Genomic DNA, 21848 nt, shown 5'->3' on the forward strand with positions numbered 1-21848 from the left:
AAAAAATCAAAAAGTTCCATCCACAATTTCTCGACTTATATGCTGTTGACCTACATACAGACCCAAGTAAGCAATCTTATAATCTTCGCTGGCGAAGATAATGAATGTATTTCTCCTTGAATCCAATGAATGTATTTCTCCTTGAATCCATACATCCCTTCGTAAGCAGGTAACACTATAATATGAGGTTTGTGATATGTAAAACATCTGCCCACCACAGACCTATGCAGAAAAGGCGATGGGTGTGGTCAGCTGGACGATACCAATTCTCGTTGCCATGACGACCATTGGTGGGATCAATGCATACATTCTTGCAGTATCAAGGTATGGTTTAGCGGCAAATTTTCTAAATCAATGTTTGAATCACCAAATGGGATTCTCGTCCTAATTTATTGAAAGCTTTTCCATGTACAGAATCTTGAGTCAAGCACAGATGTCAATGATAATTGTCCCTGTATTCATTTATCATTTACCTCTTTTTTTTTTTTAAATCTCAGATTGTACTTTGTGGGATCTCGGGAAGGCCATCTTCCACAGGTGCTGTCCATGATCAACATTTGGACCATGACTCCGGCCCCTGCAGTTCTATTTAACGTACGGAATACTTCTGTTCTTGCAGAATGTTCTTTACAAACTACATCGTGGCTTCGTTTCTAGTTTGATCCAATTTGAAACTGGGTTACTGGTGATGATTTTACCATCTTCTTTAAAGAATTTAAAGAAAACAAATTTATCATGGTCACTCACTACTTTTGTCATTGTATACTCGATGACCAAATACACTCATTGAAAGTTACCACTGATCATTCAACCTTCTGTTCGGTACTGTTCTGTTATGTTATGCTATGTTATGTTATGTTATGTTATGTTATGAACATTAACAGTTAATGTTAACTAGAAAGGCCGACATTTGCTTGAGAGCAAATACAGCATATTTCAGCCATCTCCCTCATGCAACAATAGGCCTTGAGGTCGTTGACCCCTTTGGCCATTGGAAAATGACCAAAAAAATCCCAAACATATCATTTTAAAGTGGTCCATGCCAAAAATTATACATGGGTCATTTGAATAAATATCTAGAGCACCCCTTTACCAATTTACGGGTCAGTAGGTTGTAAATCGAGGGAACAGGAGCAAAAAATGTCCAAATTTTGTCCAAAAAAATGGCCATAAATCGCAAAATTAAGCATTTTGTTGTACCGTATGGGAAAACTTTTATTGAAATTGTGTGCACATAATTGAAGGGCACTTTTATACCAAATTTCAGATCATTTGGTTGTAAAACGAGGCTACAGGAGCCAAAAATGTCCTTTTTTGGTCAAAAAATGGCCAAAAATCGCAAAATTAAGTATTTTGTTGTACCGTATGGGAAAACTTTTATTGAATTTATGTGCACATAATTGAAGGGCACTTTTATACCAAATTTCAGATCATTTGGTTGTAAAACGAGGCTACAGGAGCCAAAAATGTCATTTTTTGGTTAAAAAATGGCCAAAAATCGCAAAATTAAGTATTTTGTTGTACCGTATGGGAAAATTTTTATTGAATTTATGTGCACATAATTGAAGGGCACTTTTATACCAAATTTCAGATCATTTGGTTGTAAAACGAGGCTACAGGAGCCAAAAATGTCATTTTTTGGTTAAAAAATGGCCAAAAATCGCAAAATTAAGTATTTTGTTGTACCGTATGGGAAAATTTTTATTGAATTTATGTGCACATAATTGAAGGGCACTTTTATACCAAATTTCAGATCATTTCGTTGTAAAACGAGGCTACAGGAGCCAAAAATGTCCTTTTTTGGTCAAAAAATGGCCAAAAATCGCAAAATTAAGCATTTTGTTGTACCGTATGCCAAAACTGTTATTGAATTTAGGTGAGCATATGATCAAGGCACCTCTGTACCAAATTTCATGTCATTCGGCTGTAATACCAGGGTACAGGAGCCCGAAATATACATAAAAATTGACAAAAACCTCAATAAAATCATTTTAAAGGCAGATATGAAAAAAATGAAAAAAACACCTGGGGGTATTGGCTTACTCTACCTTTGTGCCAAATTTCAAGTCAATCGGTTAAAAAATGGCGGAGTTGATTCGATTTGAAGATTTGACAGGAGAAAGAAAGAAAGAAAGAAACATTACGAATACAATATATTTCACCATACCTATGGTATGGCTGAAATATAATAATGTCTTCCTTCTCGGTTTAGGGCTTCCTGGTCTGTTGCTACCTCATCTCCGATGACGTGCTGACCCTGATTAACTACTTCAGCTTCATGTACTGGATCGGAGTCGGTTTGTCTATCGCAGCGCTGCTGTACCTCAGATGGAGACAGCCTGACATGCACAGACCCATCAAGGTACGTGTCCAATAGAAAGAAGAGATATGTTTGGTGTTGAAGATTTTCCACTGTCTTACAACACCAACATTAGCTTACCTCGAATTTTCAGTCGCACTTCCGTCGACCTTCTTCAGGAGTGATGATTCAGTTACTCTGATCACGTGACTTAGAGACACGTGATTCGAGTAACGAATCATAAATGCCTGGCAAGCGATATCGACCCCCGTCTCTGTTGAGATGTTTGGTGATTAAGGTTGTCAATGTCAAGTGCCTATAGTTGGTATCTCACAGCACTTGGGGCACAAGTGCGGCACTGCCGGGTTCGAAAGATTACTCAACGAATTTCAGAGATAAAGAAAAACATTTCTTACGTTTTGTGTATACTTTTTCGTATTTTACACAATATCTAACTTATATAAAAATCGGCGAAAATAGCACAACAGTACTAGTGACGCAGCGAGCGAATTGAACCCCGCAGTGCCACAACGGTGCCCCACGTGCAGTGAGATACCACCTTATCGGAACAAGGGTAGCAGACGTGTTTTGAAATCTCTATACGCGCCTTTTAACGTTACAGATACTTTTTAAGACATGTCAACAATACAAAAATCATAGACGCATATTCAACGCTTGATATTTCTTAGTGACAAAACGTCAAATTTATGGCTTTCAGAAATTGCAAACAATTTTTTTGTTTTTAAATACATAACTACGGGTCGATAGCCAATCGAGACAGGAATAGGTCTAACTTTAAGGAAATTTCAGGAGGATTTTCTTGTTGCAGGTACATCTGGCTCTCCCAGTGCTGTTCCTACTAGCCAGTCTGTTCCTGGTTATCGTGCCGTTCTACTCGGCATTCAGAGACTCGGTGATCGGGTGCGCCATCTTCCTGTCCGGTGTTCCTGTCTACTACATAGGCGTGCACAGAAAGGTCCACCCCGCATGGCTACATACCATTGCAGGTCAGATGCATTTTTTTAAAACATCGGATATAGGAGAATTCTTTTTATACAACCAGCAGGTACTTAGTAAACATTGCTTACGTTTCGATGTCTCTCAGATGTCTTCGACGTCAGAGCTTCTAACTGGAGTTCTGCTTCTCACCGCTATTCGTAGCCGATGTAGGTGGCGCTTTTGCGGTGAGAAAACAATCCCAAACGTGGCTAAGCTTGTATCCCCCCTCGCCCCTTTTAAACATCTTTATTCATTAAAAACATATTATACAACATAAACATCACAGCCCAACAGTACATTAAAGTATTACATCCGTGACCGAACAAGTTTGCCCACTTTTTTGCCTATATGGTTTAACAGTAGAGCAGTTTCAGCTTGGAAGCTTCCGTACAGGTTTCCTCTTTTACTTCAGCCAGCACACCAGTTTCTAAATATAATACTTTTTGCTGATGTTAACAACAGGTTTGTGTTTTGTATCCAGATACAATATCTTTCAAGCTTGTTTTTACATTGTATGGTATTTTCCGAACAGAAGAATCCACTTGTAGATGGCAAACAATAAGTTGGAGTATGACTCACTTTTTTTTTGCTTGCTGTTAACTGGCATGTAAAATGTGTATGTTGTTTACAAAGTTGAATATTGTGCATCTGGCCACAGTGCTGAAAAGCCATCCCGTGATTTGAATTGCAGTTGCCTGTGAGAGGACTCTTCACCTTTGCCATTAGTTTTTTGCATAGCAATATGTTTGACATAGGAAGTGAACTGTTTTGTTTTATACCTATTCAAACAAAAACAACTAATACTTCGTTTCTCTAAAGTCGTTCCATGAAATGCTGATAACTGAATATCTAGAACAGAAACATTTTTTGTCCTGTTTATGTTAACGTTATATACATTTTAGACACAATAAAACACATTCACAACAGTAGACCTCTTTAGCTAAGAATTAGTTTCGTGTTGTCTTGCAAGTTTTTTATCTTGTTCCCAGTACCTATTGAGAAAAAAAGCTTACTTAAACGGCTATATCTAATCTCTTTCTTCCAGATGGGATCACGAGAAAAGTGCAGAAACTCCTGATGTGTGTTCCTCAGGAGTCGGACGATACCATCTTACAGAGCAACGAAGGGGGACACGAGACGGACAAGATGGCTTAAAAAAGTGTCAGCGAAAGATGGCCACACAGATTGCGCCACGTGAGATTGCGTGGCGCAATTGGCAGTGTGTTGGGCTCATGTGCAAAAGGTTTCGAGTTCGAAACCTGCCGTGTCACATGTCACGTGGCACTTTACACGACTTTCCTCACTTCACTCAAGTGAAAATGAGTACCATTCACCTGGACTCCAGGAAGAATAGTGGCGTATCAGTCACTAATGAAGATCCTAATTAAAACCAAACCAAATCAAACTTAACACAATATTGTGAAATTGAATTACTTTTGCTATTTCATATTTTCATCACAAAATAGTTGGAATGATCACAAATTAGCACACGTCTCTACTTTTGGGTAGATATTGATCTGAAATATAATCTTCATGACCCAATTCGTCTCCCCAATGATACTTGAAGGACACTGCTTTCATCATGATATCTTACCTGTTCCACATGTAATGTTAACGTTACATGTTCGATTATTGTACCAGTGAAATTCCTTTTTGACAACCACATTGACCAGTGGACCTCACTTAATGTTACGACGCCCCCTAACGTCACATTTTTATACCGGGTATTTCTGGAAATGAAAAGTAGAAATTTATTCGTAAAAATATACACAAATAATTTACGACTATTCTCTTTACGTCTTGAGCAGTTTGGTGTCTTTAATATCATACTTTCCGTTCCCGGAAGCTGCCCGGCCGGGCCCCGGTTTGGACATGTGACGTATGCCTAAACAGCAGGAAAATCCATCTTCCCACAAGTCTGCGTAGTCCTGAAATGTCCGGTAGTCGGATGGCGCCTAGGCCAAGTTCTACAATCTTTAAACAACATTTTTGTCAGTAGTTTTCTCGCGATCATCGGGCGATTTAACTTGAATAGATCGGCAGAGGTTCGCAGGTCCCCGTCCAATGTGATGGGGCAGATTCTCAGGTGGTAAGTATGCTTGAGTCTCTGGCGATGACCTTCTAATGATGTCTATATATAACAAGCTATACATGTGCATACATATCAACAAATACGGCCGAAGCTCGTAGACTTAGTGAGAGGGTCCTACAGCCCTCTCAATTACATGTGTATCATGCATGTTGCGTGAGCGACTACAGCCGGGATTCAATCACTGAACTACATATGCACTAAACATGATAACTATGTGCTCTGCTATGTTCTCTATGAGAAATAAAAAATTTGCTGTCATTAATCTACCGTATAAAATCTCAGGATGTGCCAAATACAAACAACACATCTTATGCAACGTGAAAAAGGATAACTATATATGTATAGATGTTGCGAATTTTTTAATAAAACAACTGTATATTTTTTAACAGAAAAAAAAGCCTAAGAAGCAATATACCAATGTATAACCTCTGTCATGTTATTGACTAATTGAGTGCAAGGTGGCAGTAGTTTCCACTGCTGGAGATATTCTACAGCTAAGTAATCATGTCTTGTACTGTTTGTAATGTTCGGTGATTCTAAGGATATATGTGTTAAGATATGAAAGTATAATCTCCAAGCAGATCCTATGGTAGTACATGTATAAGATAGTATCAAAAGCGGTCACAGGAGTGAAAACGGCCTAGGAGTGTGTATGGCTACCAGTGGCTGATGACTCCCTTTGGCCAGCTATACTCCTTAGCCAGTTTGATACTATCTTATGCCACTAGTAAATCTGCCTGGAGATTAATAAACGTAGTAGACGTTTGACCTGACCTATGAATAGATATCATCTGCTATGCAATTACAAAATGTCATAAGACATTGTGATGCTTTGCCATAGGAAGAACTCTGTCTATGTAACACGTTGTTTCTACAAAGTATCAATCAACTCATAACAGCTTGCCATGCAAGCATTATATGGAATGAGCGTAAAATGTGATGTTTTGTTACTGTGTTATGCTATGTGATATGTTGGGTACTGATCGGTGGCGATATACTGTGCTTGTTGTGGAAAACCACCATATTCAATGAATGTAACTACAAACAACATTTCAAGGGATTTCAAATAGTATCATTTACTTCATAAAGCACTTGTCTCATTGACCACACAAAATATCATGAAAGAAAACCTTTACATTTTGTCTGGTCATTCTATTCCAAGCTAAAACACCATCTTACTTCAAGTTCAATGCTCTAAATTGTCAAAACTAATTCCAGAATGATAGCTACAATATTCAAATAAACTTCATAGTCATTATTTATTCTACAAAAGTGACTACTACAACAAAATCATTAAAGAAAACTTAAATGTAATATCAGTGTACCTCAAAGGGTAAAAATAGGAAATGTACAAGTTAAAATTCAGGGCAGAGCCAGGTACTTTCTTTTGCATCAAAAGCTTTAGAAACATTTCTTATTGTGATTGAGTTAACGCTTCCATTTGAAAGAAGACTGTTCTCTAAGAAAGAACTCCGTGATATTTTTTGGCATCATAAGTTAACACAGCAGCAACACTCATGCTTTGGAAAATATAATGCCATCTGTTAAAGTTAACATGTTTATCTCCTGGACAAAGTCCATTATTTCTAAAACAAAAGATACCTAAGGTCACAATCATCAAGAAAAAAGAAAGATAAATGTACAGAAATATCAATAACATCAGGATCTACTGGTAAATGATTTTAGTGATCCTTTGGCTATAACCCCCAGGTTATAAAAGGGTGACTTATATAACTTATTTCAAGTTCATAAATCTCTGAGATAATTGAAATATCATATTTCAAACATTCCAATTGGTAACTGTTGTCACTGTTTTGAGAGTGTTTCTTAAGATAATCAAGATTTTAGAACACAATAAGATGAAGAACACCAAGTGGTAAATTGTATAAGATGCACAGATTACTATAAGACTTTTTGGTGTACAAGATTTCCAAGTCACAATTAAAGCATATGTTCATTCCTCTGATTTGTCAAAGACTTCTTGTTTATGTTGACAATCACTTCAACAAGCATTTCTGACACGGATGGAAGTACAATAAATAGTTCCACTGCTGTACAAATATATATGATCTGGTTTAAAAACATCTAAAAGAGTAAAACTGTATCTTTCTTGACAGACTGTGTGCTTGTAGTAACTAGTTTGGTTGTGATTTAGCTGGAGCAACAATTCTCTAGTATATAGTCTGATACAGGTTTCTGCTTTACATTTCTTAGAGCACTCTCAGATCCTAGTTCTTTCCTTGTCCTACTCTTCCAAATAACTACACATAAAATACACTCTGCACTTTTTATACAGTAAATACAGTGGCAATAAATGGTAGTTATCTACTAACTTTGACATAATTCAACCCAGTTCCAGATAGAATTTTACATAACCAGTGCACTAGAAGATTTTCACACAGAGGATTACTCTAGAATCAGTAATTAGACAACCTGGAAGACTAGATGGATTGACAGTACATTGACAAACCCCACCATTTCCATATTTACCCATCCAGACGTATAGGGAATGGATCTCTGCATGTTGCAGTAGCTAGTGTATAGGAGGTAGATTTCACACACTTTGACAGTACTGAAAAGTGTACTATGGCCTATTGAGTGGTCTACTAGTCTCAAGATATTACAAAGATGAAGCACCCATAAATGTGATTCTGGCAGGTCCTAATGGTACATGTAGAAGGCATGTCAGCACCCTTCAATATGAAGTAGTCAATAGGTCTTGGGGCACTTAGGTCATTAACTGTACATAGTGTACACACAGTGTTTTTCTTAACACAGATTCCTATGTGCGACAATGCTATCTGGCAGTTGGTAAAGTTACCACAACAGTATAACAAGAAGTACCCATAGCCCCCACCCCTACGACAGTCTCCTGGCTAACAAAAATCACAATACAACACTTGAAAGTTGTGTAGCGATCATCAGGTAAGTTGTTGACATCGCCAGATATCCGTCCCTACCCAGCCTCCTCTATCATCTGTTGCTGAACATCAGCATCAGGCAGGATGGACATCATCACCTTCTGACATCCTCTGGTCACAGTATCTGCAGAAATCAAGAGATTAGTAATTCCCATCTGGTTCAAATGGCTGTCAATGTCTTACAATGTCTTAACATTCAGTAGCGTCTTCACTAGGGCTGGGTACCGGTACAGAAAATTCAGGTCCAGGTCCGGTTCAGGTCCAGAGGATCGGGTCCAGGTCCAGACCTGATTCATTATGTGGAAACTTGTGCATGGACGATACTCAAAACAATGGTCCATTTTGCTACAAAGAAATCTGTTTTGTGTAGTATTCGACACCCACTGTCGTTTTAAAAATCCTACAAGGCTAACTTCCTCTATACAATTGACTGCAAAAGTTTGTAAAATGACTATAGAGTCTACTCTGCTTCGCTCTTGTCATTTGCCTAGACCGGTAACCCCGAAAACGTGTGAATGCCTGATCATATAATCAGTTCATTTTCCAATCGGTCCAACATCCGGTCCACCAAATTTTTTCAGGTCCGGTTTTTCTGGACCGGTCCAATGAGAAAAAACGGTTTTGTACCGGTACACCGTTTCGGTACCCAGCCCTAGTCTTCACATTTCCTCATCTAAAGTAAAAATAATAACATATCTGCATCATTTCTCGTTATCATGCTTGTTTACTGTATACAAAAGTGAGCAGCTGCCATTGTTTGTCAAGAAGCGAATTTTCTATCTACACGACTATATGAAAATCGGTCACAACCAAGTTGAGAGAAAAGCCCTCATGAAACAGCAATATTTGACATGAAAACAACATAATCTGCAAATTTAGATATACAAATGTACATGTTATAATATATCACAGTACTCGAAATACTTAATACAGTATACAGCCAGGTTGCTCAGGTGGCAACCTGAGTCAAAAGCCAGGTTGTGCCATCAACATTTCAGGTTGCCCCACTGCTAAGTTATTACTTTCTTCCAATCAGCAACTTATCCATTTTCTTTTCCTTCAGTTACATGTAACTGCTTATGCTTTATCTTATTGAGAAATAAATACAAAAGCTTATCCACATTGGTGGAGGAAAAGCGGTGTTCCAACTGCAAAATTTCAGGTTGCGCACTGCTCTACCCAGGTTTCAAACTAAGTTGTGGTAAGCAAAATGTGGTTGTGTTTGCAAGTGTGCAAGTGTGTATTTTGAGCAAATATTAGATGACATGACATCATTTCTGGAATAATCACCATACTCACCAACAAAGTTTGTCAACCAAAGAGGCCTTTTCTTCATGTAGACACCCACATAGTACACAGGGAGGCCTGTGGCAGCAATGCCGGTCCCTATGAGGGAGTTGACAGTGTCGGAATAGAAGGGAACAACCACCAGGAACACACAGGCGACCAGGAACGAGATGGGGAAGAACAGGTTCACCTGTGGGCCGAGGAAATGTTGTTGTCACTCCATAGTTGGTTACAGTAAGATAATGTAAATATTTAGATAAATGTCAGATAAAAGATATCTAATACTGAAAGAGACTGAGACTTTGAATCTTCATTCAAATACAATCTCAATTCCAATATCATTAAGTATTTGTACACAAGTATTTTCCCCTGTATGTCTTAAAAGTCAAATTGAATACAGTTCTTTTGGCTGAGTAACTCATACCAAAAGCCCTCTTTACAGCAGCTGAGCGACTTGTATAGGTACAAAATGTAGGACTGTGAGAATGATTCCCACTGAGCTAGACAGGGCATTCCACTAGGGAAAGATACTTGGAAAAAATTGATATTTCAAGGAATCTGTTGATGCTGTAAAGGGCTAGAATTTGTAATCATGTAACTTGAAATTGAATACAGATCTTTGGCTGAGTTAACTCATACCGGTAGATCTTTGAATACCCTATAACAACAGTTGAGACAACTGACATGTACATGTACGTACCTTGATGGGTCTGTGCATGTCTGGTCTCTTATACCTTAGCCACAGCAGTGCTGCTACAGACAGCCCCACTGTTAGCCAGTACATGAAGCTGTAGTAGTTAATCAGTGTGAACACATCGTCTGACGTCAGGTAACAGATCGCCATGAAACCCTGTGAGGGGGTGGGGTGACAAGTTAGTTAGCAAAGTCAGACATCCGCTCCTCTAAATTTCTAAATATGTGAAATACAACAACCGAAAAGACTTGCAAGGCTCCCTTGGAAATCAGTTGTTGACAACTGAAGTGACCACCCTACAAGATTCATAAATAAGATAAAAACCGAAAAGACTTAATGGAATGGATTCTTTGAAGTACATAAATTGCTTGTAAATGTCAGAGACTTTGTGGCTTAGGTACTATGGTGTATGGAGTATCGCAAGTCTTTTAGTACAATGTTGGTAGATTTATATATGCCATACATGTGCCGGTATCTTTTTCTCTCCACTTAGACAATACACCAGAGTTGTAGCCAGCCTGAAATCATTTTCAGTCCCCTCGATTTTGAATCCGAAAGAACGAGACGTCGAGCCGAAGGCATACCGTACCTAAGGGGATCCGGGGGCATACTCCCCTGAAAAAGTTTGAAATCTAGACCCTCTGAAACCCAATTTCCTGCATTTTGAGGTGTAGATTTTGCTGGTAGACTAAGCTGTTCATCTGTCTTGGTGAAAAATTACACAAGACATTTTTTTATATCATTACTGACTTCACATATAGATTTTTGTCCATTACAGAGGACGAAATGGGCAAATTTTTTTTCTGTCCCCAGCTGCAAAATTCCTTCAAAGGACTGAAGGACGGGTGCTGGCTACAACCCTGCAATACACTAACATGGAACAGCAGGAAATATAAAAAAAATAGTATAAAACTGCGGAGTATAAGATGACAGAAGAACTCACATTAAACATGACTGCTGGGACAGGCGTGTACCTAGTGATGTGTACCATGGCCAGCAGGTCTGGTAGGTGTCCCTCACGAGCACCCACAAAAAATAACCTGCAAGAACATTTAGAGGGAACAATTAATAAAAGGAAAAGAAGGAAGATGATTAGGGATTTTCTGGGTACATGGAAAACATGATTAGTATTCCACACAAGTGCCATTAATATGGGGTAACGTCATTTCACCTTTATCTGTGGGGTAACTTATATCTGTTGTAACGGAAGAACGTACACATGTATATCCGTTTTTTGAACAGGGTATTTTAGTTGACTGAGGGTGGCTTCAAAATATTTTGAAAATATTTCAATTTTAGGCCACCGTCCCATTGACTTGATACCACTAAAATACCTTGTTTTTAAACATAACGGATATAGGTTACCACTCGGATAAAGGTGAACTAGCGTTAAATCCTCTTTATTCTGAATGACTTAGTACAAGTTGATAACAGGCAAATCCATATTGTTCAAAATATCTAAATCTGTACCTGGCTGCAGCAAAGATGGATGAATTCAAGCCTCCAAATGTAGACATGGCCACAGCAATGGGGATACACCAAGCCATCACACCAAGGGACCTGTTTGCAAAGGACTGGGGAAAAATAACAGTGGAATGAAGTTTTACATAAAGACCAACTCTACCTGGTAATCATATACAGTCTAGTTGCTTCTTGAGCACAAAACTCCAGACATGCGATTTGTCAAGTGTATGCCAAAAGATTTTAGGCACAGTAAATGCATTTAAGTTTGCGGGGATTTAAATTCGCGTTAGCGGGAAAGTGGAGTGTTTGCAGTGGTCTTAAGTTTGCGGTAGTGCCATACACTGTAGTCACATACTGTAAAGGAAAAATGTTCGTGGTGGTTTTAAGTTTGCAGTAAGATTGCTTTGTGAAAACCGTGAACATAAAACCACGGCAAACATTTCTGCACTTACAGTACAACAGACAGCACATACTGTCTACAACTTTATACATCTTACAGTTAATACCTACCAACAGCATGTGTGAAGAGTTCTGCAATTCTCTTGTGCGTATAACACACATAAGACCCCCTAACACACACACACACACACATGCTGGCATGCACGCACACAATACCTACAGCTACCTACCACAGCTACAGCAGCTGATTCCAGCACTTCTGTTGTAGACAGGTCGGTGTGGAAGGAGATGTAGGTTACACACACATATGACCCCCTTAACACATACACTCATGCTGGCACGCCCACGCACACACATGCACACACTACCTACAGCTACCTACCACAGCTACAGCATCTGATTCCAGCACTTCAGCTGTAGACAGGATGGTGTAGTAGGAGATGTTGGTAACACACATAAGACCCCCTTAACACATACACATGCTGGCACACACACACACACACACCACCTACAGCTACCTACCACAGCTACAGCATCTGATTCCAACACTTCAGCTGTAGACAGGATGGTGTAGTAGGAGATGTTGGTAACAAACATAAGGCCCCCTTAACACATACACATGCTGGCACACACACACACACACACACACACTACCTACAGCTACCTACCACAGCTACAGCATCTGACTCCAGCACTTCAGTTGTAGACAGGATGGTGTAGTAGGAGATGTTGGTAACACACATAAGACCCCCTTAACACATACACATGCTGGCACACACACACACACACACACACACTACCTACAGCTACCTACCACAGCTACAGCATCTGACTCCAGCACTTCTGTTGTAGACAGGATGGTGTAGTAGGAGATGTTGGTCAGGATGTAGATGATGGACACAATGGGCAGGGAGATCCAGATGGCACGAGGTAGGTTTCTACAAATCCAAGTGTGTAAGAAGAAAGCTTAGTGATTTCGGTAACACTTCTGTTCTTCTGACATTGATTTAGTGCAGGGCAGGGCTGTATCAAGCCTTTTTTGTCCCACTCATTGTTTGGGAGCCTACACTGCTAACTCGTATAGTCAATGTTGCTGTTAAATCTGTAATTTTAAGCTTACATAATCTTTAAATCAATTCTGTGTCATGAAGTTCAGCTTTTTTCAGCAGACGGGGTGAAATTTTTCCCAACTCCCAATAAGAAAATTTCCGTCCCAGGACGGAAGGGCGGATCCTGGAAACAACACTGTTGAGATGGTTAGTTGAGGTTGTCAGTGTTAGCTGTTACTATTGTTCTTTCTGTTACTTCAAATAAAGGTTTATGCTGTCAACTAATGATCACTCTGGAGTATTAACAATCTGAGATAAATAATCCAATAAAACTAATATATTTACTGCAAAAGATAGTACAGCAGTGTGTCAATATCATAAACTAATTTTGCATGTGAGCAAAATTGTGACCCCATGCAAAAATACAGTTTAAAGTTTTCAAAGTTGAAAGTGTACATTGGTCATACTCAGTATAGTCAGTAGCATCTTGCAACTAGCACATTGCAAGAAATAGCTATGCACATCAACCAATGCCTTTCCTTGCCAAAGACTTGTGCTTTGAAAGCTCTGTAGCACTTACTTCCACACATAGGCAGTTTCACAACATCCTGGCAAATGGTTTACTTGGCTAGCAACAAGGCTGGGCTAATTGACTATGACAACACTGTGCTGTTATTAGCGTGACCCAGTTTTGAAGATATACTGCTGTTGACAGGAAGGGAATTTCCATATTGATGGTTTCAAATTACCTGTAAGGGTCCCGGAGCTCTTCCGTTGCATAGTTCAATGTGTCCCTAGGGAGAATAGGAAATCAATAAGTAGTCAGATTATGGACAGATGAGATCAGGAGTTTTAAGACATCAGTCAGCAGGCAAAATGGATTTGGGCCTTTAAAAGGCCATTAGTTGTTTCATGTACGTTCTACAGACTTGTATGACTAGCTACTTTGTGTTTTGGATAAAATGAATGGAGAAATAATAGCAGTTATAAGTCATAGCACATTTAACCTTGAATTAGATGATGGCAAGAAGTGTCGGAATTAAATTCGTCAGGAGAATCTGAAAGTCATAGCACAAATGACGCAACCTAACAAGACTTTATACTGAAATTTACCTTAAAACTAATCATGCTAAAATTACACAAGTCTTCCAAATGAAGTTTCCTATAAATGCTCAATGAATGCAGTGGAAAATGAAACACATTTTATCAGTCAGTGTACCCACTATGAAACCGAAAGAAACACACTATTTCAAACAGTTGTCACTATTTCACCAAGCTTTTACCATCTAAGTGATCACCAAAAGACTATATTTCTACTAAATCTTTTAGGTAAAAGCGCAAAATCCCACCATCATACAGAACGTGGGACAGTTCATTAACCACTGCCTTCAAAGAAGAAGTCAAACCCGACAATAGTATTCATAGTCATCATGTAGTTGATTAGACAGTTTTAGGTACCACTCTGTATTTACTTCTCTTACGAGTCTTAGTTCTTGAGATTGTATATGTAATTAGCCCTCGGGCATGACTTTGCAAATAAATACGAACATTATAAAGTGATGGTCTATTTTCTGTAGTGTGATACTTAGAGCACCTGAAACACTATCTCTTACAGTCTTGGTATCAATCTACAGCAAAAGGATCCACCAATTATATAACCCTGCCTTTTTATACACATGTGTTTTTGTGTGATACTATAGCTACTAGTAGTTGTATGGGGAAACACTTTCTGCTCTTGCTCTCTATCATCTATGATAAATTATGGAGGACAGTGCTTGTTTGAGGAATAGGTTCCCCTCCCCCATACACACACACACACATCCACATGACTTGTGACCCATTTTCCTAAAATAACAGTCACTATTAGGTGCCAGACACAGAAAAGGGGTAAACCACCTGCTACCAATTCATATCTTCAGACATGTGTATGTATACTATGTAAATGACTGTGTCAGTGGACGTAACTGGACCCAAATGTACATGTTACATATGTGTTATTGCCTTTGCCCTTCCAGGATTGATAGAAGGGTCAAAGAAAAAGAAGGAAAGACACTGATAAGCAATTAGCATAATTTGTCAGTGTTAGCAGTGCTTCAATAAATCACATGTAGGTATGTATTTGCTGTATGATAAGTTTTACTCTTTTGTCTGTGGTGTTTATCAAAACCCATAGAACTTAGAAGGGGACTAGGTAATAAGCTGCGTGTGATGGGATGAGCGGTCATCCTGTGTAATTGTATGTGAGGCACCCCCGCACCCGGAATGGTTTGGTCCGTATGACATGATTGATTCACTGTGGAACTTTGCAGTGAATTTGTATCCAACTAAAAACTAAAAGCATTAAAGAACTCACAACTGTATATAATGTTTGAAAGGTTTAAGAAATGATACTGGATATGAAAAGATTGCATAATTTTCCCTACCATCCTGCGTATGCAAAAAGCCCTGAGTAGAGTGCTAGGGCAATCCCACCAACGTTGGCCGTGGTGCCCTCAAATGAGTTCTGGAATGGTGCGACTTCACCTAGAAAACACACAGATGGCAAGAAAAAGGGTTAAGTTCATAAATCAAGGAGCATAATCAAAACTTGTCGTAGTTCAAACAGTCAGCTTGCAAGTCCAAAAGGAAGGGAGACAGGAAGTTTTGGTGTTTTTCCTTGGCAAGTTATGTTGTTCTTGCCATTTGGCAAATGGTTCGAGCAGGAACTACTTCCTAACTTTACTAACAGCCACAAAAGTACCGGTAATTTCAAAAGCAGAAGATGCAGAATGGCTAAAGTATATCTCTGTCATGTTGTAGAAATAGTTTTGTAACTCAAACAGAATCAGTCAGGTATATTTTACATTTTGGGTATGAACAGAACAGAAGGGAAGGAATAAACATTTCAAATTAATTTTTATGTGTTTTATGTGAAAGTTAAGTTTTCCTTAGAAGTTATAGACTGTTCTGAATTGTTTGTAACATACACATACATTCTATGCAACTATTGCCTATTGCTTTGGCACAAAATTGTTCTTTTTAAACTGTACATTCTGCTTTTTAGCAATAATTGTTTCTTTAAAATGTCTGTCACTACATGTACCATACAAACATATATTGTTTAAGTTTGACATAAAATTGTAGACTGAATTATAATTCTACCATAGTTGGGGTAAGAGACAATGGACCCTTCCAGCCGAACACCAAAAGCCCCGCCCCTTGTTCGATCTTGGGTTCTATTTCAAAACCTCGGTCAAAAATGGCGCGAGTTGCAAAAACGTGACCGCCGCCGCTATTAGGCTGAGTATACCGACTGACTTCGGTTTAGCTTTTTGGGGCCTTAAAATCCTCTCAGAACGGGCGACAGAAAAATGCTATGCATTCTTTGTGGAAGGCTACATCCACTGGGTACAGTCATTTTAGGAGGGGACGTATATAGTTGCGGTAAGGGTGATATAATTTCAGTCAAAGCGGAAGCAGGAGGCGCTCCATAATATTACCTTGTTAGTGGGCAGGAGTGCCCGGTTTCTGACATGCGGTCGATGCAGGTGTAAAGCTGGATACGTATATATGTGACAGGTTTTCTACCGCGTTTGTTGCATGCATGGCATGTACATACATACTCAGGAGAAAAACCAAATTAAGAAGAAAGTAGCTCGGTCACTCGCGGAGAGGGAGCTTGTACCACGTGTCAAATATAAGACACTACTACAAAGTCCGCTAGTGCGGTGTCCCGTCTCCAGTCTACGAACATTGCTTTACATGCGCATCATGTCCAGGAAGAAAGTAATGCTATGTAGCGCCTACTCTTCCCAAAACAACAATACTCGGTCGGTATAGTAAAAAAAAAGGCATAGCATTATTCTTTGCCCATTCCTGTCCCACTAGGGCTGTTTTTGACCGAGTATTCGAAATAGAATAGGGGGTTCTATTTGTTTGATATGGTGTTCGGCTGGAAGGGTCCATTTGTGTCAAAGTAAAAATAAACAGGATAGCATCCTGGATAGATAACATCAGTAGTAATTTTGTACAGACAAAAGGCTGTCACAAAACCAGAGTAAGAGGTCTCCTGAGACAAACAATTTTCTTAATGAGAGCACAATAATAATGACAGGTGAAAGGGGGACTAGAACACCTGCTTAGATGACACAGCTAGGTGGAAATAGATGGTGATGCAATCCTTGTGCTTCTAAACATAGGTTACTTCTGTGGAACATTTACTACAAGATAGAACAATTACAACACCTACCAACAACATCTATTTCTTTTAATGAGGGCAGTTCCCATAAAAAAAAATTCATGGGTCTTAGTGGCAAGTGTGCAGATGTTGACACATTGGCAACACCAAATCCGTAGGTTTAGTGGCACCTTTAGACAGATTAGCCGTGAGGCTCGGTGGGCGTCACTCCACCGTCATGGGGGCAGGGGCATGGCGAGTATCGAACTCAGGACCTACTGATTCTGATTCCAACTCTCTTGCCGTTGCGCCACACAGACACCCCTCCTGCAGTTCCCATATGAAGGGTAATAATGTATTTCTGGTGATATTGGCACAGGGTAAAAATACATCTCTCAAATTTCTATTCTCCTGTAATGGTCTTTCAGATGTTTTTATACAAGAAACTTTTGCTGGTACTTACCATATCCCATGTGTACAAGGCCTGTGATGATGATAACTACAAGGGCCACCAGCTTGGCATAGGTGAAGATATCCTGTACTCTGGTCCCCCATCGGACATACGCACAGTTCACAAATGTGATGATGGCTGAAACAAACAAAAGAAGAGTTGCTTAGTCTGTATGAAACATTTCCGCTTTCAACACTGTAAAAAGTTAATTTCAAAAGAAAAATACATATATTTTACTGTTCTACATATTCACCCACTCTCCACAAAATACAAACATAATGGTACTAAATAATGATGGACAAACAAGTGAACAAAGCAACAGCCAACAGAGCAGAATCAACTGAATCCTACAACGGGAAAGATCCACAAAATGCTTGCTTGTGGAACTAATGAGGTCACAGATACAAAGCTACAGTATTACAATTAGAACACAGATACAAAGCTACAGTAGAACTATTAGAACACAGATACAAAGCTACAGTATGGTGGTAGTGTTTGAACAAGAGCTGTGCATCAATATTCCCACAATGGCAGCTTTAATAAGGAACAGGACAGCTGACACTGCCTTTTACAGTCAAGGGTAAGACAGGTCAGGCTACTGTGTAAGTTACTCATGGGGCTAGGGGTGGGTACCGGAACAGTGTAATGCCTAAAGGTACAAAGCCTTTTTTTTGTGTGGAAGGCCCAGAAAAAATCAGTAGACCGGATGCTGGACCAATTAGAAAATGAACAGATCATATCGGCAGACGTTCACATGTTTTGGGGCTTATAGGTCCAAGAAAGGGACAAGGGTGATGCAGAGGACAGTTGACAGCCATTTTTACCAATAAGCTTCTATGGTCAAACTTTGTCTAAAGCAGAGGCAGTTAGGGTTGTTTACATGAAGATAGAATTTTAAAACGCCAATGGAAGTCAGATGTTCCACAAAACAGAATCCAATTTTTTTAATATTGCCCATTCACAAGTTTTTCGTACCTGATCCTCTGGACTTGGATCCTATTGATCTAACATTTTCCGATTTCAACTATTGACAATTACAGAATAACCCCTCATATACAGGATAAATGTGTAGATAAAAATACAAAATTTGCAGTTTTAAAAAACAACCTAGCTACCTAGGCATGACTATGCTGATTTTAATTACTGCAATTTTTTCAGCCTGTAATAACTGCAAGTCATTTACATTTTTACATTCAACCCTCAGATTCTTCCGCAATTGAAGTGGGGCATTTTGTAACATAATATGGCACAACTTTCGTTTAACTTTTCTCACAACTCTTACATCTATCTGTTTTGGTAAAAACTCTTTAGCTGCTGGTAATAACATTGGAAACTCCACAAATGATGATCAGACACAATCATATACACAACCAACCAAGTGTGCGAGCGTATTTACCAAACACCTGCCTGACAGAGGCAGTATTTTTAATTAGTAACCAGGATACCATATCCCACTGATGGAATTTCTCATGTGACCTCTTGACCGTTGGCTAACCTCCTGGACTTGGAAAATTTTGTTGGTCTTAAGTCTACATGCGATGGTCTCGCAGGCTGTTCTTTATATTGTCACTTCAGGTGGAAAAGTAAACAGGTAAGCTAGAAGTACCTCCAATATTGACCTAGGTGTGGGCGCTCAGGCATTTAGGTAGGTCATGTGATGCTTGGTCTATTAGGACCCTTGTCAATGATTTCAACATACTTAATTGGATTCTCAAAGTACTGAGTCCCTGAATCTGTGTAACGAAACATATTTTCTGAAAAAAAAAAAAAGAAAAAAACTGGGACCTTGGCAGGATCTAATGCAACGTCCCAATATTCTGTTGTTATAGCCGAGTTAGGCTTCATAGAGTAGACCGAGTTATGTGTAGTAGAGTAGGCTGCCTATCTAGTAGAAGGAATGGTAGAGCCTGACGACCCCGGGTGGTGAATGGTAGATCCCAAGCAGATAGAACAATTGCAGATGATCCACATTCAGTCATTTTCTGTCGCCCCGTCTCATCACTGCTCGCTATGTACGGACACGTACACCAACAACAGATTGCACTGAACACTGAATGTTTAGTAGTTTTACACGCATATATAAAGAACTCTCTTCTTTCAGTGTAATATAAAGATGTATTTAAACCAGGTTAGTAATGTAGTAGTAACTGTCAACAAATTATATGACTATTTCCCAATATGATGCTGGCTTCAATTTTCCTCCACCAAATTTGATATGATTATGCTAACGTTATGTGGCCCATAGCTACTACTAAAACGGAGATGGGTACCGCCCTATGAACCATCTGGTTCGAAAATGACTTAACCTTCAACATAACTATAACAAAATACTAGTATAATACTGAAGGATTCTTAGCATCTATTGTTTTCATTATTATAATACATAATATTATCTAATGAAATCCATGTAAATCTTCAAGTTCAACTATGATGAAATAACTTGGCCACCAGGTCCCACTTTTCCGCCAAAATAGTATAAAGTAGCAAACCTTACCTTAACTTAAGTATATATGACTGGTTTATTTCGAAAACAAAACTGACAGTAACATAGCAGCCACAAGGCTGAATTACGACATGTCATTACATCAATCATTAAAGTAGTTAAAATCGAATATCATGAATCATTACAATAGTACAGCTCTTAAAAATCGTTGCAGACGAATTAAATCAGTATCGGGATAAAGCATATAAATTAGTATTTGCAGTAATATCAGCATATCCCTTTATCGGAAGGCAAACAAATATTTAAAATACACAATGACTTACTATTTGATACAAAGCACAAACATACAGGTTACAATTACTTGTTCAAAAGACGGACCATGAAGGGTACAGCGCTGTTGCGATAGCGTTCAGTTCTACAGCGAGTAGTGTTCAGTTTGTGGGATGACCTTGTCTGTCTACCACTGATCTCACCTCTGGCTGGTGGCAGTAAGTGCAAGAAATGATCGGACTGACTGAGAGAGTTAGCAAAGTGTGTGATCAGTTCAAGACGTCGTGCTTGTAGCGAAGGTAGACCCAAGTGAGAACAGGCATCAGTGTAAGACGTGTATCTCTGTCCCAGTATTATGCGCACAGCTCTCCGTTGGACCTTCTCGATCCTGTCACTAAGGCCCAATCTATACACAGTTTTTACCGATATCGGTGGATGTGTCGGGAGGGATCTGGAACGCTGGCCGCGGGACACCCGTGGCGCTTGCAGTCATAAACAGCTATATAGCCTAATGAGCCCGCGTTGTATGCTAATGAGCCTTCCCGAAGTCGGGACACATCTACACGCGCGCGGAAGCTGTCGGGGACCCCTGCTAAGCTATCGGGGACCCCTGCTAAGCTTTCGTACGAATGGTCCGGACCTTTCGGGAGAAATTTTCCCGATATCGTAATGGCGATATAGCAGTTCCATCTAGACGATGAAAAAAAGCTTTCGGCGAATGGTTGTAGGCTCGCCGATATCGGGAATAACTGTGTGTAGATCGTGCCTAAGTGCAGTGGTGAGCCCGGAATGCCAGACGGGGGCACAATACTCCAGGACTGGTCGGATGTAAGTCACATACACTGTGACTAGGTCGCCGATGGACACGTTAAAGTGTTTCAGATTACGGAGGAGGTAAAGGCGTCGGCTAGATTTGTTACAAATGTTGTCAACGTGAGAGTTCCAACGTAGGTCAGCCTGCAGAAACACGCCCAGGATCCTCATCACTGGCACCTGTTGTAGCTCAGTGTTGTCGATCATGAGAGATGGTGTTGGGTACGGGACCTTCCTGAAATGGATGTACATAACTTGACATTTCTTGGGATGCAACTTCATATGGCTGGTGCGAGACCAGTGGTCCAGGTCGTTCAAGTCCTGTTGCATATGAGACATACTTAGGTTGGGGGTTCTTATTTCCAAGAGATTCAGGTCGTCAACGAATTTCCAGCGTTTGGAGGCAGCCTGATGTGCGGCGCTGTTGATATACGCAAGGAAAATCAACGGCCCGAGTAGAGTGCCCTGGGGTAATCCGCAGGTAACCTTCAAGCTGTCGGAAAGTGTCCAT

At 39.6% G+C, this 21848-nt stretch overlaps 2 protein-coding genes across 3 annotated transcripts in view; one reads left to right on the forward strand and one right to left on the reverse strand.

Annotated features, from left to right (window-relative positions):
- Positions 1 to 7356, forward strand: part of LOC118418343 (Y+L amino acid transporter 2-like) — an 18784-nt gene extending 11428 nt beyond the window's left edge. The window contains exons 5-9 of the mRNA XM_035824220.1: positions 221 to 324; positions 498 to 594; positions 2213 to 2362; positions 3129 to 3306; positions 4344 to 7356. Of these exons, the coding sequence (XP_035680113.1) occupies positions 221 to 324; positions 498 to 594; positions 2213 to 2362; positions 3129 to 3306; positions 4344 to 4453 (639 nt within the window). The 3' untranslated portion in view covers positions 4454 to 7356. The remainder of the gene's footprint in view (positions 1 to 220; positions 325 to 497; positions 595 to 2212; positions 2363 to 3128; positions 3307 to 4343) is intronic.
- LOC118418342 (Y+L amino acid transporter 2-like) overlaps positions 6441 to 21848 on the reverse strand; it is a 19373-nt gene continuing 3965 nt past the window's right edge. For both annotated transcript variants that reach the window (XM_035824219.1, XM_035824218.1), the window contains exons 3-11: positions 17824 to 17949; positions 15628 to 15727; positions 13954 to 13998; positions 12970 to 13093; positions 11763 to 11866; positions 11236 to 11332; positions 10299 to 10448; positions 9611 to 9788; positions 6441 to 8435 (exon numbers count right to left, since the gene is read on the reverse strand). In XM_035824219.1, coding sequence (XP_035680112.1) covers positions 8347 to 8435; positions 9611 to 9788; positions 10299 to 10448; positions 11236 to 11332; positions 11763 to 11866; positions 12970 to 13093; positions 13954 to 13998; positions 15628 to 15727; positions 17824 to 17949 — 1013 coding nt within the window. In that variant the 3' untranslated portion in view covers positions 6441 to 8346. The remainder of the gene's footprint in view (positions 8436 to 9610; positions 9789 to 10298; positions 10449 to 11235; positions 11333 to 11762; positions 11867 to 12969; positions 13094 to 13953; positions 13999 to 15627; positions 15728 to 17823; positions 17950 to 21848) is intronic.

Source organism: Branchiostoma floridae, chromosome 6, assembly GCF_000003815.2.
Source record: "Branchiostoma floridae strain S238N-H82 chromosome 6, Bfl_VNyyK, whole genome shotgun sequence".
Taxonomy (NCBI): Eukaryota; Metazoa; Chordata; class Leptocardii; order Amphioxiformes; family Branchiostomatidae; genus Branchiostoma; species Branchiostoma floridae.